At 34.5% G+C, this 19,195-nt stretch overlaps 1 protein-coding gene across 2 annotated transcripts in view; it reads right to left on the reverse strand.

Annotated features, from left to right (window-relative positions):
- The window catches only part of LOC113231719 (calcium-binding mitochondrial carrier protein Aralar1), a 35,235-nt gene that overhangs the window by 13,492 nt on the left and 2,548 nt on the right, over positions 1-19,195 (reverse strand). The window contains exons 1-6 of one of the 2 annotated variants that reach the window (XM_026466201.1): positions 16,899-17,135; positions 11,158-11,296; positions 8,319-8,495; positions 7,779-8,065; positions 5,685-5,923; positions 2,537-2,627 (exon numbers count right to left, since the gene is read on the reverse strand). In XM_026466201.1, coding sequence (XP_026321986.1) covers positions 2,537-2,627; positions 5,685-5,923; positions 7,779-8,065; positions 8,319-8,495; positions 11,158-11,296; positions 16,899-16,949 — 984 coding nt within the window. In that variant the 5' untranslated portion in view covers positions 16,950-17,135. Of the gene's footprint in view, positions 1-2,536; positions 2,628-5,684; positions 5,924-7,778; positions 8,066-8,318; positions 8,496-11,157; positions 11,297-16,898; positions 17,136-19,195 lie in introns of those variants that run through there. The other variant, XM_026466202.1, reaches the window with a different exon arrangement.

A 19,195-nucleotide genomic window follows, 5' to 3' on the forward strand; every position in this document is an offset into this window, starting at 1 on the left:
TTAAATTAAATCTTTTCGTAGTAGAAACTTTTTACAAAAATAAGTTGAATTTCGTCAGTTTGAAACGTTTACAGTACTGCTAACTTTCAAAATGCATTTGCGTGGGGCGCAAGTTTAAGTTTCCGGAATGAATAAAAAAAATACTATAAATGGTTAGAAATGAATTTATTGTTTCTCAAAATATTCTCCGTTAGCGTTAATGCACTTTTTCATACGAATGAACCAATTTTGAAAACATTTATGCCACTCCTCCGTGACAATCTCTGAAACATATTTTTCATACTCTTCGACAGCCTCTTCAGGTGATGAAAATCGTTGACCGCGTAACTGGTTCTTAATTTTTGGAAATGAATAAAAGTCACAAGGTGCCAGTTCGGGACTGTACGCGGGATGGCTCATAAGGTCAACGTTGTTCACCTACAAAAATTCATTTGTCTGTCTGGCCGTGTGAGAACTGGCATTATTGTGGTGCAAGTTTACGGTTATTTATACGGCGTTTACGGTTATTTATACGGTGTTTGTCAATAACTTCCGGCAAACAAATGGTCATGTACCAATCACTATTCATGGTACAACGATTCCCCAAAGCAACAGTAGCCACGTGTTCAGTTTTATTAAAAAAGAAGCAATTATCCGCTTAGAGACACTTTTCACGCGCGCCACTTTGGTTGGTTTCGGCTCATCTCGAAAGACCGATACGCTCGATTGCTGCTTTGTTTTGGGATCGTAACTGCAAATCCATGCTTCGTCACCTGTTACTGATGTCCCACACTAAATTTGACGCCTCTTCGTTGAATCTGGTAAGCATGGCATTGCACCAAGTGACAAGATCCGTTTTTAGAGCCTTAGTCAAATTGTGTGGGATCCACCGAGAGCACAGCTTTTTTACACCCAAATGTGTGTGTAGTATTGAATGTATTTGACTCATGCCTATGCCTAAAGATGCCCGAATCTCATGGTATGTCACATGCCTTTGATCATACGGCGCACAGTATCGATGTTTTTGTTGTTCACAACAGTGGACGGGCAACCATCACGAAATTCGTCACTGAGATTCACACGACCGCATTTGAATTCTGCAAAACAGCTATGCAAAGCAGTGTGAAGCCGAGCGAAGCTCCGCTGAGCTGTTGAATTACACTTAAAGTCATAGAAAATCATACTACGAAAATTTTCACAAGTTAAATCCATGGTGATGTAGACAACCAATTTCTAAAATGACGCTACAATGTAAAAACAAGTGACAGTCAGATGAAACAAACTGTATTCTACAGCCAAAGAGTTTTTAAATATTCTTTATGTAAATTACCAGTTCCGGAAACTTATAGAGCGCCCTATGTACCAAAGATTAAAAATGCTTTCACAAAATAAGTGAAGATAAAAATGTGAGGGAATGATTTTTTTAAGTTGGGATATGAATAATACATTTTTTAAATTTATTTATCGTGTTTTTACCACAGGATGGCTTTAATTTTGCAAAAACATATTTTATTTGATCGAATGTTTAAAATTTAAAGGTTATTTTTGATTATGGAACTTGGGACATAGCCAGGAAATGATTTTGAGGTCATTTTTATATTATTATTATTTTATTTAAATAGACTAATCAATATTTTATGTAGGTATTAGTAGCAATTGAATTATATTTTGATATTACAAGGACAAGAATTTCGCGATTTTGTAAGAATTACCCATAGATTGGTAAGTCAGGGAAAATAGACTAAGTTGAGGAGGTACTATCATAGTATGTGGACACGACACCGCTCGGATTTACGTTACTAGACATTATGGAACTTGCTTGATATAGTATGTCGTTATTATTTCTGCAAAACTGGCCCCTTGTCTTATTCTTTTCACGCATATTTAAATATGTAAAAAAGAGAAAGTATCTCTCTCCCGTGTTCTGAAGTAAAGCAAAAAAGAATCCCAAAATTGTGGTCAATTTTTCCTGACAAACATATTTTTAAATGCGTATATAAAATATTTATTTTCTAGCGCAATGGAAGAGGCTTACAAATAGGAAAAAGAAAAACAGCGAGGCTTTGGGATTTATATTAATATGCTACAGATTTCATAGTGATTAGATTTTGTCGTAGATTTTCTATATTATTTTCTATATTAATAATTTCCTATACTTGACTTAACTTATTAATTATAAAAGTGGTTTCAAAACTACCAACTTTCAGTTTTAGAAGTGTACTAGCACAAAGAAAAAACTTACCAAAATCTCACTTAGAAAAAATAGAAGGAAACATCATCAGACACTTCGAGCATACTTACCCACAGCTTTCGTCCCGACAGGTGAATTAATCGAAAATTTCTTAACGTATTTACCTCCTCCTTATCAGCAGTGAAAGAAAGAGAAAAACACAGAGCTGTCAGTTAGTGATGTTTCTCAAACTCTTATGCTAAACAACATAAAGGCTACTAAACATACACTTTCAACGCAAGGTCGGCTGCTGTAAGAATTCCCGGTGTGCTAATGGCTAGGCTATATTAGATTTTGTGTGGGAGGAAAGGAGATGGATATACTTACAGAGACTGCTTTGATTTCAGCAATTCTTCTGTTGACTTGTTTGAAGTACTGTTCAGGCGTGATCGAGTTGAGGTCACTGTACACGATCCGACTGTAAAGAAAAAATAATATTTATACTAAAATGCTAAGAGAATCCCAACGACGAAAAATATATAATGGGATAATTAGTAAGTAATTATTTTGGTTAAATGGGAAATCAAATTGGTCATAATAATTCGATAAAACAAGAAAACAAAACTTTAACCACTTTTAAGTGCAAGTGCGTATCAAAAACCTCAAAATGATCCCATACTCGGTTAAAAATGGAGAAGTAGCGTATAACATTTAAATTGTGTAAATTATAGTTGTAAAGATTATCGGAGCAATTTAGGGGCAAAACAGACTTGCAGCTATGGTCAGCGGAGCCAGGGAGTCCTATTTTGGCGCCGAAGCCTTCCTCTCTTCGCGATTCGACAATGGAACAAAACTATAATTGAGTAAGAAAGAAACGCATACATATAAAGTGTGATGATAGATTTGGTAATCGTCTACTGAGTATAGTAGTGGTAATAGTGATATCCTTAATTTAGCAAACATTGCTGTCGTTGTATATATTTAAACCGTCAACGTATATGTCATCGGTGTTTTGTAGAAAGAGCGTAAGCAACATTTCGTAGATTTTTCAGGAGAGCATCGTTTATATTTTAATGACTGATTTAAAATATTTACGTTGTGTTTTAAAATTCAATTTTGTTTTAATTAAGTTTAAGTTTTAAAATGAATTTTAAAAAAAGGCGTAAATATTTTAAAACAGTCGTTAAAACCTAAAACATGCTCTCCTGAAAAATCAACGATCAATATACTATTTCCCATAGTTATAGCTGTGATACAGCCGCCTTAGGTCCCTTGTACATGAAAATGTACAGACGACAGAATATCAAGTTACACATTGTCGGATCTTGTTCCGTTGCACTTAAAGCGACATTCTAATAAAAGTGTTTAACTTGACGTGCATAATATATGAAGTGATTCAGACCTAGCTAATATTGTTTTTATGATCACGTAAACACTCAATGAAAATATCGTATTCAAATTTAGCGCTATATATTCTCTATGACCATCTAGATAAACACTTTAAAAAACATTCCATTTTCATACAAAACTAAGGGCATACTTGCTTGGACCTAAAGTATCCTAATTACGTAAATTGTGCGATTAGCGCTTTTCCCGTTGTAGTTTGGTGGGACTTAAGATATGAAAATATTTGTAATAATAAACGCGACTCAATTAATCACCTGTTGCGTGTTAGTCACGTAACAATCTAGTGTCACAAGATTTACTAAGATTAGATTAAGGTGTGTGTTTTACTAGGCGATGATTTTCATAACTTCCCTGAATGATTTTATATCATTTTTTTTCTGCAAACATGCCAGTTTGTTCGCGTATGTAATTTATAATCGGTTTCATCTTCTTTGTTCAATCTGCCGCCATCGACACCGTTGGCACCTTTTTCTCTCAAGACACAATGGTTACATATGCCACCGGTACATGATTTGGTGGTAACAGATGAGGATCGACTGTTTCAGCTTAATTATTTCGCTAAAATTTAATGTCATTAATTTCGGTATCGGTAGAAAATTGCGCTATTGGCGCTGACAACATTTATAATCCATTCTTTCACAACGGTCAATTTATTAGCCAAGCTACAAGGTAAGCGCATAAGGTCTTAACCTGAGACATTTCATAGGTAGTATAAATAACTGTTTATTTGTCTAGTGTTTTTTATGATATCAAGGGACGGGACGAACAAGTCGTGCGCCTGGTGGTAAACGACAGGCCTGGCCATAAATGTTGCAGTGCCACTCAGAGCTTTCAATTACAGAGATCTGAGGGCACTGCTACTGCGTCTGTCACCCCAAGACAAGTTGACAAGTCCCAAGTGCCTGTAATTTTACCAGCAGGGTAAGGAACTCTTCAAAACCGGAACGCAGTAATGCTCACATAGTAATGTGAGCATTACTGCGTTCCGGTTACGGTGTTACGGCGTTTCGGCTGCCAAACAGTAGTTTGGCAGCAGAAACAGGTAAGGTGGCAGTTCTTCCCTAGACGAACTCTTGCACAAGGAGCTCTACTGCTACTAAAACTAATTTTAGTAGCAGTAGACTAGACTAGACTAGATTAGTCTAGTCTAGTCTAGTCTCTTCTAAACTATAACTAAACCGCACGCCATAAATAAAGAGAGCCTCGATATTATTCCAAATACTCGCATTATTTTAGATCGCTACTGGAACAAGGTCGAGCGTTATAGATAAAAATATTATGTTATTAATATATAATGACATTTTATGATTTCATTTTTAGTTTGCCGAAAAAAAAGTTATCAAACCCGCTTGTCTTTTATGACAAACACGTTTTAGTTCATGGCAAAAAGATATCATTTACTAAAGCAAGAAAACGCGAACGTCATATCCGATGCCACAAACAACACAGCATTTGTTTGATATTATGATAAAGGTCAATACCGTGCTTATCAGTTGAAGAGTTCACTAGTAGAGGTTTCTAACGTTTTTACAAAGTGTTGGTCCTTTATACTGATTAACTACACTGCTGTCTCACGACGATGTGTGACGTATTGTTGTATTCTTACACTTCACACGATCTGTGTAAATATGTATTTTATAACAAATGAGGAAATTTACATTTATTTTAATACTACAGAATAGTTTTCAAACAACAAATTAAATGACATTTCACAGTTATATTGACAGTTATATATTCGATGACATGTACTTATTATATTGATATGTCTTTTTGAATATTTTTGAAGAATTAAAAAACCATGACTCTAAAAACGTAATAAATTTCTTTTATTAATAAGTTATATTTCCACATCTACCTTAATAATATGATTTTAATGAACAACAAAGTAAGAAATGCCTAACACTGTCGTGCGGGCTTTTAGTTATATACCATGTAAACAAAACCCTAACGCTAAGAATTAATTTAGTCACTGAATGGTAATCAAGTTTAATGAGTCATGGACACGCCAATATATGCAAACTACTACTATATAACAAGTACAGTGGTTACTTAAAAAAATCTATTTTTAACGTTACTTCGAATGTTCTACTGTCGAGGCGGCTACTACAAAAACTCAAAAGTAACTCACCCGTTAGTATGATGAATCGTGTCACAAAGTGAAAATAGAATATCGACTTCGAGAGGCGTGATTTGGCTCATCATCTGTGCCGAGTACAGAAATTCTTCTTTCGTGACTTCGTGTGTTTTCGAACCTTGAGATGCGTTCAGGTAAACTCGCTTGATTAGCTCCATGTTGTTGAGTAGCGAGTTGAAAGCCATGAAGAATGGGAAACTGACCTTCCGCTCGCCTTGTGGAAACCCTGAAGCCTGCACAGAATTTTGGTTACGTACCTACTTATAAATGAGACTATTGGCGCAAAAGTGGTGTAACCAAGGGAAAAGCATAAGGAAGATTTAAAATTAGACAAATTCATTTTATATATAGTGATTTATATTATTTACAATTTTTTTTTTAATACTTGAAACTAGCATCCCAATATATAATAATTACGTATTTTAGTATCATTTAAGGTTACGCTACTTTTGCGCTAATGACCTGAATTATAGGCTATAATTTTGTGGTCTATGGTACTTATAATATAGATCACAAAAATGAAAATGGAAATCTAACGAATAGGTATAGTTTTTCATATTTTTTTAAACGGTAATCCTTAGAAATACTGAATCATAAAATTGTTTTTTTTCTTAAGGAAGTCCATGTAATTTCGTGGCATTCTGTACGTATTTCTAACCATGTACCTATTCTGATTTGCTTTAAAAATAAAATCAAGACGTACAAAAAACATGCAAATAAAATCACGCAGACATTAACAAAGTATCTTCGTTATTTATAGCAATGAATCTTAATTGAGAAAGTGTTTCTAATGAATAGTTTTATTTCGATAGAAATAATAATTGTCACGTTTCAGCTCTATGACTACAATGAAAATGAAAAATATTACGTGGCATTTTTAACGCTGACTATGTTAGGCTTGCCGGCTGACAGACTGGTAGACAGTGGGTTTCCTTGTTTAGCGGATGACGTCACTTCTTGTGAACTACTACACTGGACAGGTATACTAATGAAAGTATTGACTTGGATTCCTTGTTAGTTTTGTTACTGATTCTATATATTTTATTACATAAAAAAGTTATAACAATGGACCCTTGCTCCTATTTAGTACCAATACCCAATTAAGGTTTGTATATTTTACTCAAATAGTTCTAATGATTTGGCCGGACACTATTTCCCAGATTCAGGCTCGTGCGCAGTCTCTGGCTTTTAAGAGTATTGTACTTAAATAGTTTAAATGATCCAGGTGTTACTTTGCGAAGATCCATTTTATATGTGTACCAGAATCTCATGTCATTAAAAATTAGAAAAATTTAACGACTATCGCCTGGCAATGTTAACTTGTCACATGTCAATTCAAAATATTACTGGTGTCAAATGGCTGCTGCTAAATTCATTTTTCTTCAAGTTATTGCCTTCGTCGAATAAATGATTTTTCTATTCTATTTCTATTCTATTCTAAACTTTTTTCACTTAAAATACAACAGTTTTGTAGCATTACTGAGAATCCGCTTCCATCTCAACCAGAAAACATTGCACCAATGTTTGTCGCAAAATCAGCGACGAATTAGGTACATCTAAGTCACAGTTCACGATTTCGAAGCGGGTCTCAAATCTTGCCGATTGGTAGGAGTAAATAAACTTGATCTTTGAAATTTTAACGAAGCCAAATATCTGGTATGTATTTTTTGTTGGTACTGGTGCTGGTCGGCAAGACTAAGTGTATAGACAATGATTGGTAAAAAAAAAAGATAAATGGCGTAAATGCGAGTTACTTCAAACTGCAAACGTAAATAAATCTATCAGCCTCAATGTAATTGATATATTTTTGTATAATTTTAAAATGTGAAATTACTTGCCTTTCTCGTACACAAATTCATACAGATCTTAAAACATGTACGAGGATAGATAAATACTGGTCAATTAAAATATATGAAGTATCTAGTACATTTTTTCCTACTATATTGATGTTGCCCATGCCCACTACAAATTTAAATTTATCGCAGTGCCATCAGATTCTGGTACACTTTATTTTCTGGTACACCTATAATAATGATGGAAGTAATTCATTCTATACTCGTTATAACTGTGGGCTTGATATGTACTCACCATAATAACTTTGTTCCTCATGTCCTTAGTCAATAAATGGTCTTTAACGGACAACATAATTTCTCTAAAGTCTCCAGCGCTGATGAACCCTGTACTATCTTTGTCACGCTTTTTAAAAGCCTCGACTCCATACTCTTCATGGAAGTCGTGAAGGAACTGGCTGAACTCCGGGTAAGTCACCAGCCGTTTCTTATCCTTTCCGAAGTAGAGTTGGACGAATGAACTGCCCATATCGAATGGAAGCTTTTTGTATAGAGATGTTTTTTTCATGACTTCGGCGAATTCGTCTGAAATTTTTTTACTTTAAATAGCGAGTTAAATTGCAGTGACTGATTGTTTATTGCTCTCAAATAACCTAGGTGTCAAATATGCCAAAAAGAATTCTTTTTTCAACAATAAGTACACAAGAAAATAAATATGAGCAAGTTGTCACTTATACTTCTTGTTCCACAATAATTTTTCAATATAAAAAATACTTTAAAATGAAAATGTAAAACCTCGCACAATGAAAGTTAAAATTGCCATTAGCAGAAAACATACCAAAGGCAACAAGCCCATTCCCATTCGTATCGAACAGCTGGAAGGCGGTCTTATATAGCGCATCCGGGACACAGAGTAGGCCTTCGAACGCCTGGAACTCCGGGAACGAGATGTACCCATCCTTGTCCATGTCGACGATGCCCGCAATGAGCTGCACTGATTCCTTGTTGTAGTCATCTGGCAACATACATTTTAAATTGCATTACATAAAAAAACAGGGATAGAGCAGCGTATACGTATAATACATAATGTGGAATTAGAATCGCAATCTAGAACACTCTGTTGTCAGATTGTGCAGTATGTCTGGAAATATAGATAATATGAAATGAGAGTCGCAATCTAGAATACTCTGCTGTCAGATTGGGTAGTATATCTGGAAATACACATATGTGAAGTTACAATCGCAATTTAGAATACTGTGCTGTCACATTGGACAGTATGTCTGGAAATATACATATCTGAAGTTAGAGTCGCAATCTCGAATGCTCTGCTGTCAGATTGGGCATTACGATATATATATCGTACTGTATATATATATCAGTTATCGGCATTTAGTGACAAAAAATAAATTTCAATACAAAGTTTAAAGACTATACAAAGTGTACTCAGAGTGCTGACTGTACAGAAAAAAAAAAGCGATTGTGTCTATTGCGCTTGAACAGCAAATTTGCTGATTGTACCCACTGCGAGAGGCCTGTGCAAATTATACTCGGATTTTTAATTACATTTTAAAGATTGACGTTTAGTTGCTGGTTTTTGATGAAATAAAAATACTCTGGTCTTAAAGAATAGACGTCACTAACTTATTAACAGTAAATTTCATCTATTTATTTATTTTATTTACCTGTTTATTTCTCCAAACACTTAAAAAATCACATCACATGCTTTTTTGACACCCCTAAACCTATATCGGTTTGTCTGGGTGCTGCACAATCCTCTTATAAACATGCACGATAGAAAAGTAACTTGTTATACTTACTATTTATTACTTACTATTAATTGACACATTTAACAAAATCATAGTGTATACTTTACGAAATATATATCTATGTAAATATATATCTGTTATAATTAGGTTAGTATTATGTTTTTATGCTTTTTTTTTTCCTTTTTAAATTTGGTTTCTGTGTGTCTCTTAATCAATTTACTGTATTATATTGTTGTGTGTCTCTTAATCAATTTACTGTATTATATTGTTGTGTGTGTGATGCAAGACAATAAACGTTTTATCTATCTATCTATCTAATTTGCAGGTATTCATTAAAAAAAATAAAAATTGTAAATATATTATGTAGTGACTAAATGTAAATGAAATATTGTTTAGCTGATTAAATATAAAATAAATAAATATTAGACAACTTCACATAAAGTTAGCTAAAGCACTTGTGTTATGGTAATCAGAAACAACGGCGGTATCACAAACATCCAGACCCGAAACAATACAAGTAGAAAAGTCAGTTTCTACATTGCCCCGTCTGGGGATCAACCAGGGGGAGACCTCAGAGATGGCGACTTCATGAACATCGGCGTACAAGCCCCTCGACCATGGAGGTCGTCATTAATATTTATCACTACTTAAAAATCTTTAATCTTTTTTTAATTGATTCTATTTAAGTGAGCTAATTGAGAACTGAGCCTAACACATCACTATATAATAAATATGGCAACATGAATGTTCATAGTGACATTAGTAACTGTAGTTAAGTATCTCTAATTAAAAATGTGTAATGTGAGAATTGAGAACTATGTAACAATATGATACTACAATGGCTAGTCGAATAACAATAATATAATTTTGCTACTTTGCAAAATTATCTACAATGTATGTACGTACAACACTCCTAAGTTTTGAAGTCATTTAACTTTAAGGAATGTTGACAATTGCATAGTTAACGTGTTTCATTCTAGTACAATTAAGTTTACTTAGATACTTTGTATTTGGATTATCGGACGAGCAACAAAAATATATTGTCAAATAATACGTTACAATGTAACACACAAAAGTATTTAAAAAATGGCGACGACTAAAAAAAGAAGTGACATCTTTGATACGACAGTCAGCAAAATACTTGTCTACATAATGAATAGGGTTGGACTCTACTGAGAGTAGATCCTTTCCATTATGATACAACAACCGATCTGTTTTAGTGAACAGTGCTGATTGCAAGATAAAGTTAAAAAAAAAATGGTCACACACTGCTAACCTTAGAGGGCGCCAAATTATTGAAAAAAAAAAAATGAAAAAAAGGGGTCTTTATAGCATTGCATTCTTCTTTTCATGTCTAGATGATTGAATTGCACTACATAGAAGCATATTTGTTAGCAGACACAATATTTTCTTGCTTTTTAAGTAAAATGTATATTTAACAATTTACTAACAGCACCTGCGCCAATGCGCCACCTAGCGGGCGAAATAGTCATTGTGCTTGCCCATTAAAAATATTAGCAATGCAACCAGCGACTTCCGTACAACTCGAATAGCTCGAAGCTAGGGCCTTAGTATTAGTACTGACTGATTATGTAAAGCCTACAACACGTCTACAGCTGTAGATGAGAAGGTGACGTTTAGATAGGTGGTAGGGCATTTTATGATTTCACATGCAATTAAGGCTCATGAACATAATGTAAACGTCCAAAGCGTATCCGCATAATAAGCTAGAATTTAAACCAGTTTAACTCAAAAATTTAATTCAATTCTTTTTTTTTTATTTTATTTTTTATAATATGCATTTTACTGACTTGGAAAACACAAATGTAATGTGTTCAAATCAAACGTGTTTGGGATAACTTTATATGAAATATTTAAAATAAAATTCATTTAAAAATAATACACACTCACCTTCGTCAAACAACCCAAGGAATTTCCTAACGAAGTCTTCACTTGTGATACACTTCTCGCCATTCTTCTCTACAGTGGCGTATTTGAGGAATATCTCATGAAGTTGCTTTGAATCGGCACGCTTGAGATAACCAGCCCCCTGTTAACAAATTGTACAATATTAATAACCAAAAAGAACATTGTAAACCTGTAATGGGGGATTGACACGAGGTAGGTGTGAGAGGGACTTGACAAGGAAAAAAATAAAGAGCTCAAGTAACGTCTTCTGATCGGAAAACGTGATTTGGGTCAGTTCTCCGACCACAGGCGGTTTATGACCTTATCAACATTTCGGAAACGAGCAACACAGAACAGTGTCGAATTTTGGGGAACTGTATAGTGAACATCTACAAGAAGAGATCATGACGATGAAGACCGACAAAGGCTTGAGGACGCAACTCACATCGGAGCTCGTAGCGATGTCATACTGTTTGAAGGTCAATTAAAAATGAACTGTCTGAACTTTTTAATGTAGGTATTAATGACCAGTGTGTTGGGCTTTGAACTTTTAATTGGATCGTGCAAATCCGTAACACAGTAGTGTGTTCATTTGTTCTTTTAACCTCAAAAAAGTTGACCATTTTACGAAAAAAATAAATGATAGCAATAGCCCTTTGGCCTAATGGCTTAAAGATAGTTTGGTTTTCTTTCTTTGCCTACGAAACACTGTAATCTACACTTGTCTAGGAATCCTCGGGAATTTGGTATGTTTGCTACATTGAATAGCTAGTGTCCGCTGTAGGGCTTTATTTTGGTCATCGCATTGCATTACATTATCTCACAAGGGCTCGGCCTTGGCCTTATCGGGTGCCAGTGAGATCGATTTTAATTACACAAATGAACATGCATCAAATTTATCTTGAAAGTTTTGCATTCTGCGAGAGGGCACTGGCTATTTGGTACATTTATGTACATAATTATAATTTAATTCGGTTAGGTACATGGTTTCTTATGTCACTGAAATGTAAATTATGCTTAAATTTTAGTGGTCAAATCAAGTACGTTAATATAAATCTGTCAAATGTCGACCAGCCTTGATATTTTCATTGCCGTTCATGGTGCACACAAATAAGCAGTAACTAAATAATTGGAATACCATGTCGATACCTCCAATGAACACTATCCCAACTGAATTTTTGGACTTGTTCTGTTTTTATTTTGTTTTTGTTACTTTTTTTTCACTAAATTCGTTTTTTTTTTGTTCGTTTTTCGAATTTTGTTTCATTTTCTTTATTTTTTTTACAAAATTCGACGAGCATAATGTTAGTAAATAAATATGGCTGTTTACAAAAATAACAGAAAAAGACCAAAAAATAAGGTTGGCGTAGTGTGTCATTAGAGGTATTGATGTGATTTGTTTTGTGTAAGGGTCGAGTTTTCAGGGTAATAAAATTTTTGCAACATTCATAAATATTGCATCTCGCTATGCACCTATGTAATTTGATCTCACCTCGCTCACAGACGTTCAAAATAACATTCAAACATGAGCGTTATACTGTTATATTGAGTATACTGCCTACAAAATACGTACATAAGCAGATTTATTTTATATTTTGTCTATTAACGGAGATAAGTGGTTTAGGACATTTATTCTCACTAAGAGTTATAAATAACTCACTTACATGAGAACACAGAGAAACATATTATTACAATTTTCTTTAGAAAGCGTACAAGGACGGTAGTTCCAACTATAAAATAATAAAGTTTTACCCGCATGCTAATATAATAACAGACAACACCATCTCAGGTGCTAACTATAAGCGTAACCATGGATGTACTAACAGACTACGCCCACTGCTTATACTAGATGTGGCTCAGTATATTAATTAAAATTTTATTTCTTTTAGACTTACCAAATACAACAAATATTCTCAACAACTATTCAAACTCTTGTTATTAAACAATAACTTTGATTCAATAACTACCAGATAAGCAAAAACAAACAAGAAATAGAGAGAAACTTTTGAGAAAAAATAAAAATGAAGCTGAAAATCGGGATTTACAACTAAAAACCTAAAATCTGCAATATCTCCGAAAGTACTCATTTTTGGATAGGATATATACATGACTAAATTGGCTTCAAATTAAGTCTACTTTCACCCCTTAGAAGGAATGTATCGAGTTTCAGGTCAACCTGTATACGAGTAGATTATAAAATAATATTAACTTTGATAATAACTACTAATTAATTAGTCGACGGGAGTAGACCCCCTGTTTTGAAGCAGTTACGGAGCAACGGCAGGGTGCAGGGATATAAGCGAGGACACTCACTATAAGTGAGGCTATACATAACTGAAATTAATAAATATTTTTGAAAATATTTGCGCAGTAACCTAATCTAAGTGTTTGCCTAAGTTATCTAAGTGTGCTCATTATCTACATAATACCTGATACAACTAATATGAAGTATTTTGAGCGGATTGGCTATACCATTCAACAAAATGGTTAGATATCGAGAAATAAAAGCAATCACCACACTTATCAACGCAAAATCGGCTTGAAGTGATCATGTTTTACCGCACTTGTCGCATTAAGCCGATTTGCCGTAGATGCGGCCGTTCGGTTGTCAACGCGGCCGTTCGGTTGTCAACGCGACTGTTCGGGCGTCGTCACGACCGTTCGGGTATCAATTTTATTAATTATGTATGACAAATATTTTATGAAATTTGACCAAGTTCTGCTGTTCCGATTTTTTTTCCTTTACAATGGAATCATCCTTGTAAGAAACTGAGTCTATTAGCATTAAAAAAAATTAATCAATTTTATTCATTTTGTATGAAAAATATTTTATGTAATTTGACCAACAGCAGTCGCGATTTTTTGTCCCATACAATGAAATGATCCCTTGAAACCAAGTCAATTACAACAAACAAAATTTTGATAAATTTTATACATTTTTATGGACAACTCACGCTTGATGAAAAAATTGACTATGTCAAAATTGTTTTCATAAAAAAAGACGGGTAATGGTTCGTAAGTTCCCTTCCTTCCTTCATTCCTCGTCCTATTAACCTTAAATCCCTCTTTCTTTATGTGTATTCTCCCTTTATTAACATTTTGTGTGATTTTATACGCTCTAATAATATAATGCTTTAGTCCGTTATTTGTCCATGACTGTTTTTTTATGGTATGATCCCCAGGTATGATCTCCACAACAGCATTCGGTCCAAGAGATTCATCTAAAAATATATACCATGCTGCTAGCGAAACGTTGACGTTATTGACCAATATTAACTGACAACATTAATCAAAACTGACACTGGCCCAAGCCTAAAGCCGCCATTAAGGAAATAGAATAGAATGGTTCCTAAGACCGTTTCCTTGTATCTTCTCTGGTTTCGGATTTCCCCATACTGTCCCATTTAAAAAAAAACACTCTGTATTACAGTTTCGGCTCTCTCAAAATGACCTAACACATTATAGGTTAAGCTTTGCTGCTGCTATACAAAACTGTATAGATCAATGCCATTGTGATTGCAGAAAAATATTATTATTAGTGCTACGGCATGTGTGACTATGCACTTGGATTAAGCCGTAAATATACCAAATGCTAATTGCTTATGTTAACAGGGAGTTAACACTGTAGTAATAATTTCTTAGAATGGCCATTGAAAAGAAATAAAAACCACTACTAAATAAAGATACAAATGCAAGTCTATATGTGTAAATTTAATAAATAAAATATGAAGTATGAATTTGAAGGCATTTGAGCCACATTCCTTATGAATATTTAATGGTTCCAAGTGGGCTTTATAATCACACCTAAATCACATAACATTTATTGGCAATACCAAACAGATTGATAACCCATCATATGCAGTAGAAACTGCTAAAAATTTTTAATGTCACTTAATTTATTTTATTATTTCAGATTTAAAAAATATTTTGTTTCCTATTTTAAGTATAAAAGATGTCAATGTATTGGAACAACTCGAAAATTAAAACAAAAATATTTTCACTTGCAAAAACATCTATTTTCCATTCATTTGACATTGCATTTGACAGTGCATGTTATCGTCAACCTCATCATCACTTTCTATCAGGTGAAACAGAGGTCAAATGTGCACTTTTTTATTTGAATAAAAAAGTTAGGGTAGTATTACATTTTTTTAGAATTGCCAGCAAATCTGACAGTTATGGATGCTCTTATATATATAGTTGATTTTGACTACAGATACGAAATAGATGCAATCAGTACAGCATGTTTTACTTCATATTTCAGATATTTTTAAAAGCATTTATGACCAATATTTGTACATTGTCAGCTCATTGTAAGAAGTCACTAACTGACAAGAACAAAAATTTCAGGTGAGCAGTTAGTAACTTTTAATGAAAAAATGAAAAAGACACTTTATTTTTAAATAAATACAATACTTACGATGCAATGGCCATTCAATATAGGAAATGTTATCAAACCTGGAATTTTTGTTGAAAGCCGATGTGTTCATTAATTAGTAAGAAGAAATGTTAGTTTATATAAAATTAATCCTGTTAACAGTCATATTTATGTTATTAAATCATATTTATGAGGTAAATTCCATGACATATTTTTGAGTATGTATATACATATCTCTAATATGACAATGAAATATATCTTGGTTATCATTATATCACAATTATGCAATAATTACAGTATTTATAATGGTGTATTTAACAATTACTACCACATATCTCAGATGATATGTAACTTTCCATTCAACATATACCTATATAGTTAGTAGATATAATCATGTTCCATACCAGTTCCCAGTTATGTAAGAAAAGATAAGTACCTTTTAATGACTATAAGATATAGGACAAAACAAGATCTAATTTGAATTAAATTAACACAACTACAACATCTATTGGCTTAAAAAACACATACAAAAAGAATCAAAAGTAAATTGTGAAATATATCAAACCCAATGCACAAATCAGAGCTATTTTCATATAAGTTGTTGAATAACAAAAAACATTTCTGTATCACTCAATTCACTATTTACCACACACTAAAAAGAACTACAAACACGATTTAAAAATATTGAAAGTATTTCTTTCAAGGAACAAAGTAACAATATTTCAGTTACCCTACGAGACGTCGTCATTTTGTCCTGAAGGCTCGAATTGAACTAAATTGATGGTGATTGGTATAACAGTTGACATAACTGATAAGCATTATCAAATGTGTACTCAACTAATTTAAATGTCTTGAGCTTTACTATCTTCAGATATTTCTTATGGTGATGACATGTGTTAATCAGAATTTAAATTTGTAAGAATTCATTGGTTGTCTTCCATTCAATAAACCAGGTGAGTACTTGTTTAGAAAAAAATTTAATTCACATTTGAAGTGATATTCTCGTAATGTACAATTTCCTTGTTTTCATCATAATATATAAATGGTTAAGGTCATTGAGGTTAGACTGGTTATCTAACAAAGCTGTGGTAATAATTCCAGCCCAATTCAACTGAATGAGTATAAGAAATATAGGAAATGTGAATAGTCAGTCCAAGGACTTTGTATGTAGAATTCAGCATGCATGCCAGCCAAAATACTGCATCAACTGACGTTTCTGACTTCAAGGGCGGACGATTCAAGGGCATCCTTGCGAATAAATGGTTTAATCAAGTTTCAAGATAATAATTGTACACGCCGTTACTTATCATTAAGTAATGATTCTACTAATTAAAACCACGCGGAATACATTAGTAAACTTACCTACCTCTTGACAGTCGGCCTGTGTTAGCAAGGAGCTGAGCAACGATGTGAACATTACAGTTTTTTGTCACTTAACAATATTTTTCAAAAAAAGTTACTAATCTTAGCCCAGCAACTATCGTTTAAAGTTCGATTTCTACGATAACACGTCACGAACACAAAATATTTTGTACAAAATCTATTTTAGTTATCCACGCAGTCTGCTCATTATTGCTTCATCCGCCCGGCTATAATTAACGCTGGCCTTTTAAAAAGATCTTTGTTTACCTGCATACGCAAAACAAAAGCGGACTTCTAACATTGGTCACATAACATGGGTAGTAGTTTATCCAGTCTTTGCAGGGAATTTGACATATGACATTCATTAGTGATGCGACTACTGTTGAGTAATTTTCCGAAAAATTTCAAGTAGTGGAAATTTTTCCAGAAAAATTTGATAAATATAATTTTGAAGGCTCACATCATGTTCTATACGACTACTGTTGAGTAATTTTCCGAAAAATTTCAAATAGTGGAAATTTTTCCAGAAAAATTTGAAAAATATAAATTTGAAGGCTCACATTATGGAACATACGTTTAGCAATATCTTTTCGAAGTTTTATTTAGCGTGAGTTATAAAATAAACTTGAAATAGCTAAAAGCCACTTACAGAAAAACGTTATTAACTGCCTCCGTGGCCAAACGGTTACTATGCTTGACTACCACGCAGAAGTGCCAGGTTCGTTTCGACCCGGGGGTCGGGAGAAACATTTGTATGGCCTACATTTATTTCTCTCTTGGGTATAAAAAAAATACGTTTTTTTCTTAAAATTAATATTAACATTTTTGAAAATACAGTTTGCTTTCTTATTTATTTGGGGAATTTATTGCTCCCCTAACGAACAATAAAACGACCTCGTGAACTTCATGAATTATATTATTTCGTGGTTTACAAATGACTTTTATCAAACTGGGCAAACAATTTCCAACCGCTAACATGACAATTCACGTAACTAAAAATACTATCGAATATTTTAGCACGTGTGACACTCTCCTTGGTGACTCTCGTCCAAAGAGACTGCCACAGCCAGCCGGTGATACTAGGCGGCGTCTAAAGCTGCCACGCCACCTCCCCACGATGTGAAGAAACCGAACATAAAAACAAAAATTATCCTATTGAACAAAATCCCTAAAATCTTTAAAACGCACATGCCTCCTGTACAGAGTGCCGGGTGAGAAGGTGGTGTTTGGGGGAACTGAATACGGTAACTGTGGCGGGACTGTAGCCAGGGGTTGCTCAGCCGGTGGCACAGCAGGTGGGGTTCGGAAGCCATCGGTGACATCAGCATCATGTGCGCAGGTTTCACACGATCGATGTTGACGGTGACGGTCCTTACGCCGACGTCTAGCGAAATTGTCTTTTCCAATTATATTGAGGACGCGATGAGTTCCAGAGTACGGCGGTTGCAGCGATCTTCGAGAAATGTCGTCCCGAAGAAATACGTAAGTGGCCGTCGCCAAATTCTTAAATATAAAAGACGAAGGCCTGTCGTGGTGAGATGCAGGAACCGGCTGAATTGACTCCATTGCACGTCTCAGTTGGGTTATTATTAAATCAGACGTCTCTGCGGGGCTGATTAGATTAGGAGGAGCAAGAATCAACTCGCCAGAAAGGCGGAAGGTCTGGCCGTAAAAGGAGTTCCGCTGATGACGCATTGATGTCCTCCTTAAAAGCCGTCCACATGCCTAGGAGTACCAGAGGCAATGCTCTCGTCCACGTATCAGCGAGGCACATGAGAGCTGCATTGAACAGAGAATGGAGGCATTCCACCATGCCATTGGCGCAAGGATGGTAACTGGTGGTGTGAATTCTTTTTGCTCCGCAGAAATCCATGAGTCGCCGAAATAGCACCGACACAAATTGACGTCCCTGATCGGAAGTGACAATGCTAGGAACACCGAAACGAAAAATCCATCCCGACACTAATTTGTCAAATACTTCTTCTGCAGTTATTGTCGCTATTGGCCAAGCCTCCGGCACACCCCGGACACTCCATATAACGGACGAAAATTATTTACCTACTACTACTACTACATACTGCAAGGCGCTATCTGCAAACGCGCGAATGTGTGTGTGAAGTGGCAGGGTTATACATCACTATCCCGTTCTATTACGTTACGTAGTCAGAGCGGCAACATAGCGAAAATTCTCACGCGAATCTGTTATCTATGATTCTACTAATATAATCGTAATAATTACATATGTTCCTTAGGCATTTGTGTCGATATAATTTTATATTTTTCATTAGTTCATTATCTAGA

The sequence above is a fragment of the Hyposmocoma kahamanoa genome, unplaced genomic scaffold (genome assembly GCF_003589595.1).
Source record: "Hyposmocoma kahamanoa isolate Upper Pololo Valley unplaced genomic scaffold, ASM358959v1 66, whole genome shotgun sequence".
Classification (NCBI taxonomy): domain Eukaryota; kingdom Metazoa; phylum Arthropoda; class Insecta; order Lepidoptera; family Cosmopterigidae; genus Hyposmocoma; species Hyposmocoma kahamanoa.